General features: G+C 47.1%; 1 protein-coding gene across 1 annotated transcript in view; it reads right to left on the bottom strand.

Annotated features, from left to right (window-relative positions):
- The window catches only part of LOC8037228, an 83,558-nt gene that overhangs the window by 28,503 nt on the left and 33,394 nt on the right, over nucleotides 1-21,661 (bottom strand). Inside the window, exons 2-5 of the mRNA XM_040210880.3 lie at nucleotides 11,594-11,738; nucleotides 8,024-8,091; nucleotides 4,075-4,329; nucleotides 700-809 (exon numbers count right to left, since the gene is read on the bottom strand). Of these exons, the coding sequence (XP_040066814.1) occupies nucleotides 700-809; nucleotides 4,075-4,329; nucleotides 8,024-8,091; nucleotides 11,594-11,738 (578 nt within the window). The remainder of the gene's footprint in view (nucleotides 1-699; nucleotides 810-4,074; nucleotides 4,330-8,023; nucleotides 8,092-11,593; nucleotides 11,739-21,661) is intronic.

Raw genomic sequence — 21,661 nt, 5'->3', positions numbered from 1 at the left:
CCAGAGGCACCTTGCCCGACGCTTCGCGAGGCGCTTGCAGCGACGGAAGTGCTCCGTCGCTACTGTTCCCAGATTCAGGGAAGTGGACTAAGTCTGGTAAACCAGCTATCTCGCGTCGAGGATGAAATTTTGAAGGACGCAGTAAAAGCGAAGACGCAGGCAAAAATTACCAGCTTCTGTCGGTAATATCAAAAGAACAGGTAATAAAGACTTCTCTCTGTCGTAAGTGCCACGACTTTTTTTTCCTTCTCAATTTTACGGAATTATCGTGTTCATTTATTGTCTGTTACCTAGAAATTTTCGGGCTTTCTTAGATGATATGTTTCAATATTGAAATTTATTGATAGAAATATGAATACAAATATGAATACATATGTTCCATCATGAAAGCTGCCTCGCGATAACACGGTTCTGAGCGCCGGCGTGAGGCTCGCTACGCTCGGCAGCCTTCGCCGCTATTCCGCGCGCTTTCCTTTCATCTCTCTCGCTTTTGCTGTCCTCACGAAATAGCGATATTTGCTATAACGAACTACTTGATATATCGAACTAAAATGCGTGTCCGATGGAGTTCGTTATAAACGGGTTCGACTGTAGTTATCTCATATTGAATTTTTGCCCTGTCCCTTCAAACACACCAGCCGGACGTGCATTCCGGACACCGTGCCGCCGGGCGAAAGAGGGAGGCAAGGAGGAACCTACAAAGCAGCGGAACTTGTCCTCGTCCGTCTTGGCAGCCTTGTGGTCGAGCTTGCCCACCAGGTAGCGCAGGGAGCCCTCCTTCCAGGAACCCAGGCAGGTCAGCTGCTCTTCTGCACAGCCAGGGTGCACCACATTACATGACATGTCTCTTTCTCTCTCTCCCTCCAGAGGGTATCCCACGGACGATGGTACCATGCACCACGAGCAGCCTCTCGTCTGTCGCCAATCGTACCATGCACCACGACCAGCCTCTTGTCTGTCGCCAATCGAGCGGTGATTGGTTCTATACGCCTGCAACTACAGTACACCCAAAGAGCATAGAGTCAGTCAAGCTTGCGCAGCGGTAAGTAGGCGGAACTGCCCAAATTGCCCTGTGCATCTTGTCGTTTTTGCCACCGTGATAGAGGACTGGAATGTGTCACAATGCAACGATGCGCTTTCTTTTTCTAGTTTGCCTTCATTTGCCTGCCAGGCAGTGTAATGAGTCATCTGTGTCTTAAAAGGCCACTGAAAAGAAAAAGAATGTTATTTTTTAAACAATCTGGCTGGGACACGCGTTAAAAAATAAAAATTAAGCAAAAAAAAAAAATTAAAAAAGTTTTTTTTTTTTTCATTTAGAATAAATTTCACACCACCAGTATTGCTCTAAAAATATTGTTTTTCGCGTAAAATTAATTTTTTGACACGCGTGTCCCAACCAAACAGTTTAAAAAGATTTTTTTTTTTTTCAGTGGCCCTTTAAAGGGGCACTGAATTTCCAAGAAATATTTTATAAATGCCTGGAGAGGCCACATAATTCACAAAATAAACCACCTCCCCCAAAACAGAACCCTTTTTTAATCACAATATTTACAACTGGGAGACTCATTTTAAGTTGGGAGCGATTCCAAAACCTGCTCTCAGTTTGAGATGTCAACCCCCTGTTAAGAGTGAGTTAAACATGGCTCAGAGCGGCCAACATTCGGCAGTGGCGAGGAATGGAGATGTGACCTGGCTTGTTACGTTCGAAAACACCAACTGAAGAGCCTTGTGTGGGCCCTCATTTAGTATATAGCGCCGCCATTCTATGGTCACGTTAGTGTTTGGTAAAGCACGTCTAAAAAGTACTTGAAGTATGAAGTAGATCAGAGGATATTTACTTCAAGTAAAGTCGTAAGTACACCGGGTGCAATATACTTGAAGGAAGGTACTACCATAATATACTGCGGAAGTGCCCACCCTAAACACTTCCCAAACTTGGGAATTCTGCAGATTATACGTTAAGCGACCGATTTAACCGGACAAGCGGCCATGTCTAGGTTAACCCAGTTTCAGTGAAATTGGGGTGGACGCTCCCCCGATATTTTACGGCACAAATACAATGTCCTTTCAAGGTAAAGTACAAGTACTTGTTAACACAATGTTTCATGATGCATTTTACTTCCCATGTACAGTTTTTTTTCTTAAAGGGGCACTGACACATCAAAATCATATTTTTTTTTATTATCCGAAACGATTGAAAACGATGCCGGGACATTACCCTCAAAATTTGAGATTTGGGAATTCAGTATTCGTGAAGTAAAAAAACAATTTCCAAATGCCGAATTCGAAGTTCCCGCGCGATCGGCGCCGGTGCCTTGACGTCAAAAATTGAGGAGACCTGAGAGTCGACTTCCTTTCACCACTCCCCTCTGTTGCCATGGCGACCCAAAGCGAGGAGGAAGGGAGTGAGCGGCGGGGTTGCGGCAGACCGGTTTTGAGCAGTGTCGCCTGTTTTCCGTTGGAGGATACAAATCCAGGAGACGGCACCACAACGAACTCCCGATTTTTGGTATTTCAAAAAGAAGGGCCGTAGTGCGTTCGCAATTGCGTTAAAAAACATGTTTTAGGATTGCCGTAATTAAATGTTATAGAGATGTCGCCTACAAAGCTTCTAAATTTCCTGATTTTTGACGTCACCGATCAAAAGAAGCGAGGAGGCGAGAGGCGGGAAAATCAAACGCCAAAAATTAAAAGGCGCGCGCGCGCGCAAGAAAATTTTTTTTCGCGATGCGGTTTTTTTTTTGCGTGTCTATGACTACAACTTGCATCGTTTTAGACAATAAAAATAAATACAACCTTTGGGGTGCCAGTGCCCCTTTAATGCATGCAATGCCCCCGGGGGGGTCATTGAGTTGCATAAGTTATTTTTGGAAATGGCTGCAGATATTGGTAAAGTCTAATAGCCAGAGTAGTTATTTTGGAAATGGCGCCAATTTCAGAAGTCCTTCCAACACTGAATTCGGCGTCCCTCGCACTGGCTTGCACCCAAGGGGGTTAAACAGGAGAAAGGATGACGTCAGCCCCACAGCTTCCACAAGCAATCCTCTCGGGGTGGGGTGTGCTCTCCTAATATATTTAACCTCCTCGCTTGCACTGACTGAAAGAGAAGTAGTGTGAGTTTGAAATGGCTGTGGGGAAGATGCCCCCATGAAATGCACCTCCCAGTATTTTTTCAGTTGACAAAGCATCATTTTGTGATACAAACTTAAGGAGACCAAATTTGGGGAATGTACTTTGAAGCCGGAAGTTGCACTTTACTTGGAAAGCGCCAGAAAAAATACTTTAGGCAAAGTACAAGTACATACCCCGAGAATGTACAGGGAGTTCCCGAGAAAGGAGAACCATGTTTTTTTGACCCGGGTAAATGAACTATGCATCGCAGCAAATACAAACTTCGTGAGAATGTGGTGCTAGCGGTTGGGATAGAATGCGAAAGTTTAAAAACATGACGTTGCCTGAATCAAGAGATAAATTTAAAAAACGAAACGTCTCTATGAGCCAACATTGCCCAAGCGTAATATGATCAAAAGAAATAACCATATGGACACCTGCAGCATCTATTTCAGTGAAAAAAGCTCGTCAGCAAGAAACAAAACAAGATTCTCTTTCTTGCTGACAAGATTTTTTTAATTATATCAATCTCACAAGTCTCCACAATGTTGGTTCTTGGTTTGACAATATTAAGCTTAGACGAACATCAGCATATAGAGAATTTTAATTCTTTTTTTTTAATTATTTGTTTATTCAAGTAACGTCATGTTCTCAAAATTTCACGTCATATTACAACCACTAGCATCCCATTCTCATGGAGTTTGAGCTTCCAGCGATGCACAGTTTATTTACCAGAGCCGAAACACACGGTTCAGTTTTCTCGGGAACTCGTTGTACTTCAAGTAGAGTACAAGTCTTCAAAACCTACTTGAAGTGGTACTTCAAGTACAACGTGCTTAAAGTACTTCCCAACCCTGGGTCACACCAGACTAGGCCACCAGGGGATCTTGCAGTGCCACATGCCGGCCGGAAATACAACTGAAGGAGTATAGCACCCTGAAGAGAGGCATACTGGGCGCTTACCCCTGCTCTCGGAGCCCTGGACGTCGGCGCAAGCCTGGAAGCGGAGCAGCAGTCTAGCGGGGTCTGTGCAGGCCTCCACGCTGGAGGCCGGCTGGCTGCACTGACCGTGGCCCTGGCTGTACTCGAAGGAGAGGGGCCCCCTGAAGGGGCAGGGCACGGGAGAGCCCCCCAGCCGGAACAAAGAGTAGAGTAGGGCGTCCCCCGTGAACTCCCGGCACACCGCCTCGTGGGTGCGGTGCGCCGAGCAGAAGGGCGCTGCAGGGGAAGGAGACCGGCGTTGCTCTCTGCTGTAACTCTCGCGTCAAACGTAAAGTGATTCAAGTCAACTAGCAGGCTAATTGGTTACACATAAGGGAAGAACAACGGTGAAGGAGAAAAGGACTAGTAGAAGTAGTACACGTTAGAATTTGGGCGCCTTACGTGCCAAACCTACAAAGGGCGTCTGGCACACCCTGGCGGAGGACTGCGGATTAATTTGGACCACCTGGAAACGTTTGGCTTATTTCTTTCACGTGCTATTTCTCCTTTTTGAGAAAGTCTCATTTGTTCTATTTTTATCGAAAGAAGGACATACCTCTAATCGACATGATTAAACGAACAAGCATGCAACTCAAGGAACAAATCTCCCAGAAAAGCCTCAGAAAGGCAGCCAATTTTGTTTTGCTAAGGCTTATTTTCAAGGAACAATCGGTTTTTGATTTCAGGAAGGGGCAGGCACAAAACAATTTCTGGAACCAAATGGTATAAATTTAATGCAGGATATCGGTTAAAGGGCAACTCCACTCAAAAAGTCGACCCTATCGAAATGACTGATATCGCTTTAGGTCAAAATACGGTCATACCAAAAATATTACGTCAAACCGACGCCGCGTTATCGATTAAAACCAATATTTAAAATGTTCTCCCGGCTCGGTTAGCGGCCCGAAAGCGGGTGAGCAACGCTGGCACCGGGTGAGCTAGTGAAACAACACTGGGCAATGACGTAGTTCTAGTCCTACGCTCTCGTACGGACGCCGCGAGCGCTTCGTTTCCCGTGGCATTCTGCGATTCTGCTGACGGCACGAGGTGTTTACCACATTATTTTGTGTTTCCCTATTTTTATTAGCCTCCAGGCAGTTCCTTTAACTCCAGCATTGCTTCCGCGACAGCGCGGAAGAGAGCGAAGCGGTGCCGCTCGCTCACGCGCGCGTCGTGGAGCCGGAGAGACTCGCCGTACTCGCGTTGGGCAATGTCGAGCAGGATTTGTAGTGGCCTGGGTTGCACCAAAAACCCGGTGCGCAACCCGGAGCTGCGGTTCCACCAGTTCCCAAGAGACCGTAAGAGGCACAAGGTGTGGGTCGGTGCCGTTCGCCGGATAGACTTCGGAAGACCGTTGACTCTGAGCTCCAACGCGAAGCTCTGCTCCAAGCAAGCTCTGCTCCCAGCACTTTACGTCAGACACCTACACACAGGATCTGCGGCTGCTGACTGTTGCGGGTTTCTCCACGAAACATGCGTCTTTGAAGAACGATGCGGTGCCGTCGCTGTTCGCGTACCGTCCGCCGGCTGCTCCAGCACGATCGGCCGGACGCAGCAGGTCGCGGCTGATCTAACTAGCGTGCACATAAAGGCACCTTAGCTTAGCAACTTAGACCACTTGTGGATAGATCTGTCCGTCTATCTCCCGTTATTTCGTTTTCTCTCGGTCCGCGAGCAAAAAACAAATACAGTCATGCTGCGCCGGCACCGACCGCGTCATATTTATAGCAGTCGGATTCGCTTTTCGGCCGGCAAATGTATAAATACACACTAAAACTTACTACATTTGGTGCATAATAACAAAGTGAAGCGGTAAAAATAGAAAATGTGCATCTAACCTTCTGTTTTGAAACTCCACGTGCGATTGAGCCGACCTTGTCGGCGCGACGGCTGAGAAGCGCGGGACCAGAACTAGGTCATGCCGACGACGCGCCACTAGTACCACTGTTGCCAAGCTGCTTCAACCGGTAGTTTCGGTTTCGCCGTGTCGCGGGAACAATACTTGGATTCGCGATATCTACAAAACTATACACACTACCGAAAAACAAATTATATCTCGTGATTCAGGGCCGTTGGCTTCGACTAAACAGATCATAACCCAAAAATTGTAAAAATGGAGTGGAGTTGCCCTTTAAGCAACACATGAAACAGCTCGCAAAGCAATGCAAGATATTTGTAAGTATAATGTTGCCAAGAAGGGCCTCGTGCGCTTTCTTTCCAATAGTTGCTGTTTAATTTCCGAAGCAAAATCAGCCAGGATTGTTGGTTATGATAAGGCCGCAGGCTTTCTGGTTACAAAAGAAAAACAGCAATAAACATTTGTTGGTGTCAAAAATATGAAATCTGTCAAAACGGAAAAAGATTTCTTGAAATTTCTGCTCTAGGCAAGGACTGTATTTGCCGAACCCCTGTCTTTTTAGACGTTGGTCGGGCACACAATCTTCGCTAGAAATTAATTGAGCACCATGCCAGTCCCGCATCGGTGGAATCACAAACTTTGGAGGAGAGTGGCGTGAGAGTTAGGTTAGTTAGTCAAACACCACGGACTCTCTGACGTAACTGCCCAAGAGATGCCCCGCCCCCATTTTCAACTCGATTGGCCATTTTCTTTTTAAATACCGAAATATAGCCCACTCCTATAGTCGGTGACATGTTAAAAGTTTGGGGAGACTCCTCCCATCTCTTTTCACTTTCTCAGAGCGAATGCTGGAGATGAGATGACCTTCTCGTCGGCGTTCGCTCTGCTGAAGGGAGAAGAGGTGAGAGGGGTTTTCCCTCAACTCTTACCTTATCCTGTCACCGACTATAGTACCTGCAGTGTTGGGATCAGCGATAACCTTGGAGTAAATGTGGCTACTTAGCTATCTGCGGGATATAAGCAAACATTGCTGACTGGGAAGTACAGTCGTCTTTGCTCAACCGACACTCGGGTGCCAACGAGCCGACGGATATTACTAGACATAACGCAACCCCGAGATTGCAGGAAGCAAAAATGACACACGCAAGCCAATTCCCTCTTATTTGCGTATGTATGTCGTCTTTTGCTTCACGCAGTCTCAGTGTTGTGTTACATCTTTGCCTAATAGCCCCTCGGACGATAACAAGTTTGGCAAGAACCTAAAAAGAGGATTTTTTTTTTCAACTTGTGTTTGCATTGAAAGTTAGCCCACTCCTTATTTTTGCCTGATTTGCTCTTGATTTTAGGTGGGCTATCTCTCGGGATATTACGGTAGTTCTATTAGGGTAAGATAAGCGACAGTGTTTGAAACTACGCTCACAGTCATCATCAGTCGAATCCTGAGAAAGAAGCAAGAGCAACTTGCCTTTCCTCGTTACAAGGACATTTTGCTCGGCAACAATTAAATTTTTGTGATCACACAAAGCAACAAAATAGCAGGATACAAAAAAAAAAAAAAGAAGCAAGGTTTTGAATGATTGCGTTAAAGAGTACTCCGACCTAGGTCCATGTTCGGGCCCGATATCCGTGGTTTGCAAGTACGGACGCTCTATAATAGGTGTGAAGTGTTAGGAGCGTATACAAAAGTTGCAAATTAAATTTAACCTTTTTTGTCCACCGTTTTTTTTTTCTTACCGGCAGTCACCATTTCTAACGTGCGTACTTAAGGAAATGCCGAAATACACCAAATTTTCAAAAAAAAAAAACACCGAAAAACGTCAGTTTACTTCCTTTTTAATAAACAACGGGAAATCTACAGCCTAGTCGTGATTTGCTTCGGTGCTCTGACTGCTCCCAACCTTATTGAAGCTAGAATAAAGCCCCCGTCCTCCAGCCCGTCTTGGCAGTCCTACGGGACCTTCGAGCGTCAGTATGAGAAACGTCGACGATTGATGGCCCCGTCTTCGACGCTCCGTCCCCAACCGCCCACCCGTGGCGAAGTGAATGTCGGCGCAAAGGGGGGGGTCCACTCACTCTCTTTGTACTGCAGCACGTTGTCGTGTTTGGCACCTATCCCGATGCACTTCAGGCAGTTGGTGCTCCTGCAATGCACACAGACAGGCGGAATGCAACACTGAGCACCACGCTCCGTTTTACTTCAAGTCTGATTGCAGCCAACTCTACAATCCAACGGAGGCAATTATGCGGCGCCAAAAGTGCGTCGTCACGACACCTGTCGTCTTTGTCCATTTGGCATCACCAACTAACCCAATCGCACACAGTGAATGAGCCACAATCCTGTGCTTTTAACCTGTGCACGACTGGTTGGGCCGCCGATGGCAGAGCCAGAAAGACGACAGGTGCCACGATGACATGCTTTTGGTGCCGGATGATAGGATCTGTCAGATTGTAGGGACGGAGGTGGTCAGACTTTATGGAGAAACCGTGTACAGAGAGTATGGATGTCGTAAACTTTTGTCGAACCTTACAGTTCGGCTGGTTCTCCAAACCTTTTGCCTTTTGGCGGAATTGGACCAGGATGGATGGATGGATGGATGGATAGTGATGGCTGTACTCTTTGTAACGGGCGGCAGCTTGCACCACCTAGCCTAACATTTTGTCATCTCTTTTTTTTTTTACTTTGTTTGAATTTTGTTATAACTTCGACTTTTTTAACAAGAGTTGCCCGACTACTATAAAAAAATCTAAAATTTAGAAAGAAATAATTTTTATAACAATTTGCCTTCAATATAAAAAAAAAAAAAAATTGGCAATGTTTATGCATTATGAAAGCAATCCCAAACTTTTTATGATTTACTAGTTGCCGTAAACACTGCATTCCTCCACCTGCTTTTAATTTGCACACATGCACATAATCGTTCTATTTGACTCAAACTTTGTTTGAAGTTTGCAGTAAAGTTAGAGAAACTTGAACCTTGTCGGGTTTGCAATATTCTTTCTAGAAAGTGGAAAAAAACAGTTACCTCTATTACCATTTACCTTTACCTGCGAACAGCCTCCGAGTACGAGCAAATCCATTGGACTGCTTTGAAGTTCCAAAAGTTGGTAAGAACGGCACCGCACGGGCTCCACTGACCCGCTTTCTGTCGTTATTCAACTACAGGGTTTAGTATAACTTTCGCTACGACCACAACCCATTGCCCCTCCCCGACGCTCTTCACCGATTACATTTTACCTGCTACCCTCACTAACTGGCTTAACGTAACCGATTAAATGCCCTATATCTGCTGACCTACCAACCCTTAGCACCGTGAAACTCGACAGGAAGTCAGAAAATCATGTCGGTACCCCGTTTTTGTTGATCACTGACCTCACCGTTCTCCCAAGTGATCTTTTCCTGTTGAATTTAGGGATTTTCCAGTTAACTTCCTTTGCGTGTGGTGCATGCGTAAACTGTATATAAAACTGCGCTCCTCACGAGCCCGTACGCGAGCATTCTCCGACAATCTTTTTTAATTTTGTATGTTTACTATGGTCATGGACAAAATGAGAATGGCACAGCATGTCTTTCGAATGCACAGCCTCCAGCATGCGCTCCACCGCCTCGTTTTGGCTTATAGTGCACACTTGAGGTGCACGAGATGGCAAAATGTTGTCGGCGCTAAAGGTGGGACAACTGGACCTCCTCCCTGCCTTTTTCACTTTGCCAGTGGCTACTATTTATTTATTTATTTATTTCACCCTTGGGGGCAAGGGTGAAATAAAAATGAAATACAGAGGGGAGTGTTCAGGAAACAAACAAAATAACAGTGGAAAACTCTTTAGAACAAATAAACACCAAAGAATATATGGTTTGCAACGCTCAAACAAAAAAGAAAACAATCAACAGTTCATTTAAGTGATGCAGTTTTTTTTTTTTTTACTATTTTTTACTGTCATCCATGACAGAACATTCTGCTTCATATAAAAATTGACAATGTACAGATCACAAAAAGAAAACATGGGCAAGCCTTTTTAATATTATATTTTTGACATATGTTATATCTGATATTCACTCTGGATTACAATCAGAAAGAACGCTGAAGTGTTCACAGTGGAATACAACAGTGCTGTCCCCTAAAATACATAAATGTGCACCAAGGAGTAAAGCAACCATTTTTCACCTTCTGCCTGAAATTTTAGAGCGCAGCTCTTAGGGGCCCGTTCCCGGCTTGAGCGGCGTCGCCGTCGGCGTCGCCGTCGCCGTCGCCGTCGGCGTAACCAAGGTCATCCCAAGGTCACGTGACCCCCAAGGTCACGTGACCCCTCCCAAGGTCATCTCAAGGTCACGTGACCCCACGTGACCCCCTGAAGGTCACGTGACCCCTCGAGGTCACGTGACCCCTTCCAAGGTCATCTCAAGGTCACGTGACCCCAAGATGACCCCACGTGACCCTTTGAAGGTCACGTGACCCCCAAGTCACGTGACCCCTCTGAGGTCACGTGACCCCCGAGGTCACGTGGTCGCCTCCCCAAGGTCACGTGACCCCCGAGGTCACGTGACCCCCAAGGTCACGTGACCCCTTCCAAGGTCATCTCAACGTCACGTGACCCCACGTGACCCCCAGGTCACGTGACCCCTCTGAGGTCACGTGACCCCCAAGGTCACGTGACCCCTCCAGGTCACGTGACCCCAAGGTCACGTGGGGGTCACCTTTGGGGTCACGTGGCCTTGAGGTCACCCCCAGGTCACGCCTCCCCGAGGTCACGTGACCCCCTCCCCGAAGTCACGTGACACCCCCCCCCCCCCGGAGCATATTAAAGAATGAGGGGAGGAGGAGGAGAAGGGGGAGGGGTCTACCCTCCCCTCAGTACCCTTCACTCCTCCTCCTCAAGAGCTGCGCTCCAATTCGGCGTTACAGGGATTTGTAAACGGCTTTCACTTTTTAACTAAAATCTCAACCGATTAACCGGATAAAAAAAATTATTCCAATTAAAGCATTAATTGATTAATTTAAAGGTTAATCTTTGGAGCACTAAGAAAGAAAAATCTGTATTTTGGGGCACCTTTGGAGTAACTGTGACATCATTTTAAGAAATCACTTTAGCCAGTTGTACAATGAGTTACAATTCAAACTAGGTTTGTACGTAGTATAAGTGTTGGAAAGTGTAGAATAAAGATTTACTGTGAAACATCTAAAATTCACATGGAAAGATATATCATTTTAGGTACAAATTTCAACTGAAAATGAAGGCGCATGACTCGGGGACCATTAATGCTGCATGCTATCGGTGCATCATGCACCCTAGCATGCACAACAAATGATGCAACAGTATGATGGTTAGGACTGTATGGATGTATAAATTGCATCCATTGGATGAATGTGCATATACAGCAGAACCAAGGAATTGGGCGGCGGCTTGCGCCACCTGGCAATGAAACAGCCAGAGTTGAAAACCGAGCTTTCATTTTCTGCTAAAGCTAGTCACTGTGATCTATGGCACAGCACACTGCAATTTTGGCCATTTCACGCTTTGGGCGCTGTTAGATGCAGGAAATTGTGAACATATCAAAATGGTGCCATCAATGCAGCCGTCCCACCCCCAAATGTGGAGAAGCAAGGAAGCAAGCAAGGAAGAGTTGTGCCCTTCGAGCGCACTCACGGGACTTCGACGAGGAACTTCTTGTCGTGGGCCTCCTTGCAGATGCCCTTGGTGGAGATGTTGGTGCGGCCGATCCGGATCGGCTCCGGCTCGCCCTTCTGGAACCAGTCGCCGCGCCACTCGGCCGGAAACTCGCACTCCCCGCCTGCGCCGTGGGGACACGTGCTGCACTCGCGCTACAGTGCATGGTTTGCATCTTCGAACAAACTCTTTACTGTCTCAACCCCCCCATGCATAAAAAGTGGTTCCGAAGCGGCAACGAATGACACCACAGAAGCCGGTGAGTCGTGTTGTCCGACGTTGCCATCCTGGACGGTTGGCGCTGGGATAGACCTTTCCAGGAGAAACATGGCGCCACCGCCGTGTTCCAGGCAAGCAATCTGCTTTTCTTTTGCAAGGGAATCTGAAGCGCTCGACGCAGTGGAACTTTAGGTGATAGCGGCCTCGCAGCGGTTGCGGAACTATTCGCGCTGTTGTGCACATTGCCGCTCATTCCGCTCCTATTCTTCTTCCTCCGAAGGAAGGTTGCCGCGATCCATGAGCGACGGTGGCAAGCAGACAGCCGACAAACAAAACACTCTGGAGTCTGGACAGCTACCGCCATCTATGAGTGACGGCGGCAACCAGAGTGTTGTGTTGACCACAGGTGCAGTGATGTGATTGGCCTAAGCCGTTTTGGAGCACCTTTCGGAGCAGCCAAAACAGTGTTTTGGAGCAGCATAAGTGGCCTTTGGAGCAGCCAAAACAGTGTTTTGGAGCAGCATAAGTGGCCTTTGGAGCAGCCAAAACAGTGTTTTGGAGCAGCAAAAGTGGCCTTTAGAGCAGCCAAAACAGTGTTTCGGAGCAGCAAAAGTGGCTTTTGGAGCAGCTAAAACAGTGTTTCGGAGCAGCAAAAGTGACTTTTGGAGCAGATATTCTTAACTGTTTTAAGTGTTGGACACACGAAGGACACTTTGCTTGCCGCAATAAACAAATTACAGTCAAGTTTGACCACCTGGGAGTCTTTCAACATGTAACTGAAATGCCTATGACATGACACATTTTACAATGCTTCAGTTAAGTTATACATATATATGTGCCCACTATAGTTAAATAAGAACCAAACTGCACTTATTAAAATTTATTTGAAAATGACCAGCTTAGTAGTAAATAGCAGTTTTAGGTAGACTAGTTTTATAATAAATGGAAGAAGTCTCCAACTGATTAAACCCGTACCTACTGCAATGCAATGTAAAACTGTCGCGCGAGCGGAGATGGCTGTTCGATCGAAACCATGCCACTCTGCTCCGTCGCCAACTGGTTCCCGAAATTGTTTGCAAAATGTAACTGTCCAGCATACGACAAAAAAAAAAAAACAGTCCAGCGCTTGCCCGGCCATCACGCGAGGTACAAGCTAAACACAGAGAGAGAGAGAAAAAAAAAGAACTTGAGCACATCGATGCAAGACATCGCAAGCCAGGATCAAAACGTTCTTCTGAACTCAAGGCAAACATGTGCACTGTGCGGGTTCAGAGTGCAGACATTGCCTTCTTTGCTTTAGCTCATTTCTCTTCACCAACTTTCTTTTGCAGCAGATTTTTCACAAACCGGGGTCCATCCCGAAAGAAGGTTCACCGAGAGAAACGTAGGCAATCAATACTTCGACCATCAGTCTTTGAGTTAAAGGTAGATTTTTGTAGTAACGCGTGATTTAAACAAGAACAGGAATGTTGATGAACTTGTGGTGGTACTTAGTTTCATTTTAGAAAGCGCCATATCTGCAGCGACGTGGGGACGGCAACACCCGACGTCGCGCGACCACGGTGACTGGCAGGCAGGGACCAAATATAGTTTTCCCACGGCTGTTGCTTTCAGGAGCGAGTGCTTTAGCTCACAAAGTAACTCCCGCCGCACAAAAACATAATTTCGTTTCAAAGCATGACGGCATGGCTGGTACCCGGCACGCTAGCGTCGGAGCGTCGGCACACGAACACGTCTATCGCTGAAAATTTTCAAAAAAGGTGCGAGACAATGAGAGCGCGAAACGAGAGACGGCGGGAAAAACGATGCAAGACCGGATGAACTTTTGATGCAGGGCACTTTGTGTCAAGTGGCCGCTTGCGCCACCTAGCTCACGTGAGCTCATTTACGGCACTCAGTTTAGTTTCGGCTTTGAAAGGCGACCAAAATTGGTTGTTTGGCGCAGGCCTGGCGGATTACTCATATTTGGCAAAATGTAGCAAGATGTAGCAGGGTTAGCCCCTTGGTGCAGTTTGGCGCAATTGGCGCAGCAATCACATCACTGCAGGTGTCGACATTTGTTTGGTACCGGACACGATCCTGGGGAAACTAGCCCTTAAAGGGCAACTCCGCTTCATTTTTGATATTTAGAAAACTATGCAGCCCTCTTCAGTATCATATAGGAAGACCCCATGTCAAATATTACGATCTAATCCCGTCTATGTATTTAATAAACTGGCCAGCAAACCTTCAAGTGAGCCAAGTCGCCAAAATCTGCCAACTCTAGCTTGCGACGTGAGGCGCAATCGTCAGCGCAGTCAATGCGACGGGGTTGGAGCGGCCAACGTTGGGCCACTACGTCAGAGGCATGACACTACGTCATTCTCACGATTGTTTTGGTTTTACTTCTCAGAGCGAAACTGAACGATGACGTCATGACTTTCTCCTCCCGGTGTTGGCTGAACGGCGTCCACGTGATCACCGTAACGCGGATGCGCTAGTTTTCGCTGCCCTGCGCGCTTATCGGTCTGTTTCTCCGCTCCCCTTCTCTTTCGTCTTCTCCCCTTACCCCTCTCCCCCGGGCCATCACCGTCCACGCCATGCGAAGTGACCTGCCCGCGTCGCGTGTCCTGTCCCTCGCCCCCCCGAACGTCACAAGACCACGTGGTTCGACGTGACGTGGCCATGAATCTGACAATGCGCGACCAATGTTGCCTGACGCAACCGAAGTTTCGGTTTCGGTATCAGCTGATGTTTAAATTAGGATTACACAAATAATATTCCACATTTCGCGAATCCGAAGACGTAGAGCTGTTTAGTAGTGCTTTGTGAAATGGAATCACATGTTACATTTTTCGGAATTGAGCGGAGTTGCCCTTTGAAGGGATGGTGAACCGAAATTTGGATTTCAGAAAAAACAATGCAGGAGATGTAGGCGAGACGCTACAATCCCTACAACACTACTCGTAAGGCCATATCTCGAATGGACGGCCATATTCTGGGAAAAAGAGGTCGAGATTGAACCAGGCCGACGAGGCGCGTGACGTCAAGATACCTAGTTTCCTCCTCTCTTCACTCCGCTCCTTCAAGGCAGCGAGGCGGAGAAGACGCGAGGTCGTTCCCCCTCCTTCTCGGAGAAACATGACGTGAACATTTCTGTCAAATACGCCACCTTTTCTTGAAAAATATGGTCATCCGTTCGAGATATCACTGTGTGAGTGATGTTTTGGTGTTTGTAGCATCCCGTTGCATGCTTCTGCTGCATGCTTTGTGGAATCCAGATTTCGGTTCAGCATCCCTTTAATAGCTCCACTGTAAAAATATCTGGGGGGTGTCAGTGTCCCTTTAAGGGGACACTGACACCCCCCCCCCCCCCCCCCCCCCCCCCCCCAATACTCTGTCTGTGTCCCTTTAAAAAGACACTGACAGGGTATTTATGCTCGCCGAGGTTTTTAGTTGTACGTGACATACGAGAGCCCAACTACCCAGAACAGAATTTCCGGCTCGAAATTCGGTTTCTTTACGCCCAAAAACCACCGATCGAGAACTGGACGTTTTGAGTCGCGCTCACTCTCTTCTCCGTGTTCACGGACCGTTTTTTAAGGTTTAGACACAACCACCAAATTTAATCAAAGTCGTGGGTCATTGCAGGCACACATTCAATATAGAAAAAAATATAGAAATATAGAAAAAAATATTAAACCCGTTTTTTGTGGCTTCTAAAAAACTGCAAATACGTTGACTGAAAAAAAAAAAAAGTTGCACAGAGAACCGGGAGCATTCTGTACGTCCACTGCGTAATTGGGGAATTGTAGTAGACCGTTTCCGCAGCCCGCTAAGCACCCGGATAGCGCTCCGTAATTCGCCACAAGACCTTGAACTACGCAGACAAGGCTGGCTGGCGGCGCGCATGCGCAGCTGCGGCGTTTTCTTCACGGATACCGTAGCGGAGGAGAAAAACGGCCACATGGCGTCTTATCATGTATTGTGGGTCTCGCGGGTTGGACGGCGATGGAAGCAGACGACGGGCGTGGGACCTCTACTTCAGGACTGTCGTTCGCGGTACCGGCCAATTCTGTCTTTCTTCGAAAGAGAAATTTTGGACCGATCAAAATAATCGGTATTCATCCCGTACGAGACGCTCGACCACCAAGCCGATTTACACGAAGACGTCGCCGAGCCATCGCCCCCTTCTCGTGGCTGAAGACATCGGTCGCGCAAACGTCAAGCACGAAGTGCGTACTTCGAGTTGAGTATGCATGCGTACGATTTCTTTACTAGGTGCGAATGTGGCGAATGCGTGGTGCTGCCCAACTTCGACCCGGGGGTGCTTTTGTTGGAGGAAAATTGGTACCGAACTTTCCAACTTACAGTTGACTGGCTGCATTATTACTAATAAAAAAGTGTCCCGGTAGCGCAGTAAAAAGATGCCCGTTTCACACGCAACAACGTGTTTGGGCTTTTTTTTTTTTTTTTTTTTCCTGTTGGTTTTTTTTTTGTAAACATTTTGCGACATTTACATATCTTTTTTTTTTTTTTTTTGCAATTATCACAAAAAAAAATGTTGTGGACGAAACGTCGTTGAACTAAATGACTTGGGATTTCCTTCTTGACACCTGTGAACTCAATGTAGTCACTTTCCACAAAATGCAATAAGCATATAAATCGGGTAGCGTCCACTTTCCGAGGTGCCCGTAAATGTTCCACAGGAATCGCAGCCAGCCGTTGGTCCCGATCCCGTTGATCTTTCGTATACTTCTGCAGACTGTGCCACACAATGCCACTTTCAGATGCAGGACATGTGAGCCAGCTCTTCACGCAACATCTTGGGGGTATTCTTCTAGGAGCCGATCACGGGAATTGACCCAAGGCACTCACTACTCATTTCCAACTCTTCAATGTACAAAACAGAACAGCGAGCGGAACAAACATAACTGCAAAGGGATCGCATGGCAAACGGTTCCCACACCCCGTCGTCTGCTGCGCGCAAAAAAAGAGAAAAAGAGAGAAAAAAAAAAAAACGCGCAGTTGGCTGTAGCCACGTGACTTCCGCCACTCACTCTCCGTGCGCAGGTTTCGGTTTCGAGCAGTAGCGTTTTTTGGCTTTATTGGAAATATACGTGACTCTGTAGCAAAATATTAATTGGTTAGTCTTCCGACACCATATTAAATCACCTGGCAAAAAATGAAGAAAAAAAAATTGGGGAGGGGGAGGGGGGGTGGTGGTAGTGTCTCACATGCAAAGGAAAAAAACATTTTTTTTAAACGACTTAGATGGAAAAAGGACGCCATAAAACGATTTTACAACGAAGAAAAAAAATTTTTAGAGCTATATTTACGGCGCAAAACGAATTTGTAGTTGGCGCCCGCGGGCACCGCGGAAAAGTGGTCTGTATTTATCACGTGACTGGTCTTTATTTATCACGTGGTGCTTGCGCTCTTTCGGAAGCTTCCTATGGCCTCTGAAAGTAACTTATTCATCTTTGTTTGAAGTATAACAAAAAACCAAGACGAATAAGTAACTTTTAGAGCCCAAAGGAAACTCCTGAAAAAGCGCAAGCAGACGTGATAGACCTGTGCGCCGGTCAGACGACGGCGGCGGCGCCCCGAAGCAGACGAACTTGTGCGGCGGCGGCGACGGCGGCTTGGAGAAACGCGTTGAAGCGGCGTTCGCACAACGCTCAGCGTGCGGCGGCGACGCAGCGCGGCGGCGCGCGGGCCTACCACGTGACCAGCAGCGGCTCCCGCGAGCGCCAACTACAAATTCGTATAGCGCCGTAAATATAGCTCTAAAAATTTTGTTTCTTCGTTGTAAAATCGTTTTATGACATCCTTTTTCCATCTAAGCTGTCTAAAAAAAATGTTTTTTTCCTTTGCATGTGTCCTTTAAAGGGATACTTCAACGAAATTTGAAATATTCCCGTCGTGTTCAAAAATAGGTTGAATATGATCCACAATATCCGGAAATGACAATCGCACGTTTGTATTTTGATCCTGGTGGTTGTATTTTTCGTTATAAACGGCCCACTCTCGCAAGCGCTCGGAGAAGGTCCAGCTTAGAGCACGCGACATCCAACGCAATCGTGACGTAGGTCGTCTCAAGACGAGCAAAGCTATGGCGAGGCTGACGTCGAGAGGATGGCCTAGTCGTTCCAGCCACCGAAGCGGCTGCTTTTGTAAGAATTTTGAGTGACGGGTTAATCTTTTATAATCTTCTACGGGGACAATAGCAACTTCTGCGACACACAAAAGGGATTCTCGGGAAGAGGGGAGTTCTTCCTGCCCCTCTTCTCTCGTCGTGGCCGGAGACGAGACAACCTCCGTCACTAGTTGTCAAGGTTCCTAGACGAGCATTACAAACGAGGCGTTAGCGACATCTACCAGGTGCTCTTTGCTAATCGTTTAATTCGTTTTAAAATTCCTTTTCGAGACTTTTCTAACAGGATATTGGTATGTTCCATGTGATACTGCTCTTTTGAACACATATAGACCAAAAAATGAGCGCCGAAATTTCGTTGTAGTATCCCTTTAAGTAGTGGTATATCTTCTTAGCCGTGTAACAGATTACCGGTATTGTGGGTTCACCATCAACTGCACCCGTTTAGCAATTCGGAGCACACAGACCAGGCTGCTTTTTGAACATAATGGGCGTTGGTATGGTGGCTCACGATTGCAGTCGTTGCCTTGGGCTGTGTTCCAAATCTTACCCAAATGGATCTGAGTTACTCTGGCGGATTGTATCACGTGACAACACAGATTGAAAAACGCTGGACGCGGGTAGGTTTTAGAACGCGAAGGGTACAAAACCCTTACTTTGGAGTAAGATCGAATAAATTTTGGAACACGGCCTTGCAGGCTGGGCAGGCAATGAGCCGTCCCGTCGTCCGCTGGTGACTGGCAGGTGTCACCCAGCAGGTCCTCTCTCCGTGTTTTCTGACTGCCATTATTCTTTTTGGAGGTCTCCCCGTATTCGACACCTCAGCACCTCTAGTTTTTCGGTGCTCGACTGTCCCCCTCTTCTCTTCCCTCTCAAGAAAGAGGAGGCCTCGTTGTTTATCCGTTCTCTGCTCCCGAGTCCCGATGCGCCGATGTATACCTTTGGACTCCAAGCTGCGGTCGTTCGATATAAAACGTGAACCCGATCGTCCATAGATGGTCACGAGGGGAGGGCGGCGAGACCAAGTCTCAAGTAACTCTAGTCTCAATCGTCTCAATGGCGCCGCCCTGTTGATCCGTGCGGCACTTGTGGCCGACCGTAGAGATTGAGTTCCATTTCATAAAACTTTTGTGTGCGTGCGCAGCAAAGACGAGGACGAAGGGAGGACAGGACACAAACGAGGCGCCCAGCCAACTAGTCTATAACAGCCACCCTTCTTGAATTGAATTCCAGCCGGGTCTACTCGGCCCAGCTGAATCACCAGAGCCGCTATGACGTTGTATTGATGCGGCGAAAACAGATTACTATGTAATGTATTGATGCAGCAAAACGGATTAAATGTGATATCACTGTGATTTCGTGATGGTAAGTCACTGGTCCATCGGGAGATAAAGAACACCAGAAACTATAGGCTGTTGGACGGTGAGTTAAGATTTCTCTAAACATAAACGGGGGGGGGGGGGGGGGGGGGGGGGGTGCATATGCATAATAAGAGCGTATGTTGCTAGTGGTGCGGGGACTTGCACAAAAGTAATAGTTCCGCTGTTAACAATATATGCAAAAAAAAAAAAAAACAGCCGTACGTAAAGTTTTTCAAACTACTTTATTTGACGTGTTTAAATGAGCAGACGTGCAATGAACATATATAATTATTCACAAAACTTCCTGGGTCTTTTATCGCTTACCCTAAAGTCTACAAACCGACAAAGGATTCGGGGAAATATTTCCGAACTTCGTAAACGCTCTAAAACCCAAAACGTGTAAAAAAAAAAAAAAAAAAAAAAAATCCACATATGCGTTATTCAAGTTGTTGAGCACCACATATGCATTTCAATTTAGAAAGATCATTTCGCTTTAGATGCACGCTTCGATTATCGTGCTTTCAGACGTGTAAAGAGCGGATGCCTTTCCGAGCCGGCACGCAGTCCCATTCTCCTCTTTAATGTTTATGGAACACAGTCACTTATTCCTCGCTCAAGTTCAGAAGTGCCACGTTTTTCCCACACATTCCAACCTTGTCCACGAAGTAAATTGATGTCCAGATTGCGGCATCCAACCGCGAACCGAGGTTGTGTACTGTCGCGTGATGCTTCAACAGGCCCCCAACTCCATCACAAGAATTCTTGCCATGTCCGGAGGCAGAAAATAGCCACTTCTTCTGAGGATGACATGCTCGCTGGAACTCGTAGAGTTTAAATTTATTTTTAAAATGAGCAGGCGCCCCGTCGGAAACGTACGTGATTGAGACATACACTGCTGGAAGGTGCTCCTCCAGCCAGTCTTTGAAACGTCAGAGTCAGAGCCAGTAGTGCGTGGCACAAGTCATCACTGACGACGCCGAAGCGTCTGGGACCTTGGAATGTTGACGCGACACACGTGATGTTTATGCCAGTAATATTCCTGCATCTCGTTAGGCAGAATCACAGTCCAGTTTTCTGCGAAGTCAAAAGCAAGACGATGTGCCCTGTCTGTCTATGGTGGAAAAAGCGATGAAGAAACTTCATCGTGACGTCGCCGGTGGGAGGAGCCTAATCTCAATCGGCGGCGAACTCAACTGGCAGGGAACTTCATCGCGGCGCGTTGATGACGTCGACGGAGAGTGGCGATTGAGTTGAAACTTCATCGGGATTTGTCCCCAAAATATGTCCCTAGAGGGAAATGCGCAACGCCGCATCGAAGGGTCTTGTAAAAGCAACATTTTTAACTTATGAAAATATATAATCGGGTACAATCTAAATATAATTACCGGTGTCAAGTCTAGGTCGCATGAATCATGTCTTTTTACGTAAGTGAAACAATTTAGATGATCGCAATGCGTGAGCTGCATCGCGATCGCGATGAATCGTCATGGCCGACGGTGGGTGTCGCACGTAAAGTGCTCGTGTGTCTGTACGAAGATTTGCCTCACTTTTGGAATTTTTGCTGTCAAGTCGGGCTTTTTCACGTCGCGATTACCACTCGGCAGTCTGGTGGGGGACGTGAACCAAGTGTCCTCGCTGAACTCGAGGAGTAGGACAGAATCTTGGCCCATATGAGAAAGGTTCCTCGCTAAGACACGGAAGAAGGCGCATGATTTCGAGGGCGGACGCGCCTCGTCCGTCGCCACACGGCATCTCGGCTGCAGTGTCGGTAAGTAAGTGCATGGCATCTCAATGGGTGGTTTTAACGTACCGTTGCCGTGCGCAGCGAAATTGCTACTGGGAGCTCGCGCTGTAACTTTGAAGCATGCTTTTCAGCGCGCCTAAAGCCTTACCAGCCGTACCGTGGCCACCGCAGAACACGGTAACGGTCTCCTAAAAGTTGCTACTTGTAGTAAACAGACACTGTGTTGTTTTTGGTCTTATTGACTTTGCACGAGTGTGCTGCCTCGTGATGTTTCTTTGAAAGCTCGGATCGTAGCGCTCAAGCTGACGAGTTAATTTCTCTAGAGCTGTGCATGAGGCACTCCGATACCTGAATTCTAAAGTGTAGGCAATGGGCATTACATCAACGCGGAACCAGAAAGCTGCCAATTTGTTGTCCGTTAACTTGTGTTTGATTGGATGATGCAGGACTCATCTGCTGTGGCCAAAGGTGCTAGTGAGGACCCAGCACAGATGGCAGCTCCACCACCACCAAATGGTAGGTATAAAAAACAGTCTGGATTCATCTCCATAATACGTGGTTTGCGCCTGTGTCAGGACATGTATTAT

Source organism: Ixodes scapularis, unplaced genomic scaffold (assembly GCF_016920785.2).
Source record: "Ixodes scapularis isolate PalLabHiFi unplaced genomic scaffold, ASM1692078v2 PGA_scaffold12__126_contigs__length_90152505, whole genome shotgun sequence".
NCBI classification, from domain to species: domain Eukaryota; kingdom Metazoa; phylum Arthropoda; class Arachnida; order Ixodida; family Ixodidae; genus Ixodes; species Ixodes scapularis.
The sequence above is the reverse complement of the archived record's forward strand: the minus strand, read 5'-3'. Positions and strand labels throughout refer to the sequence as shown.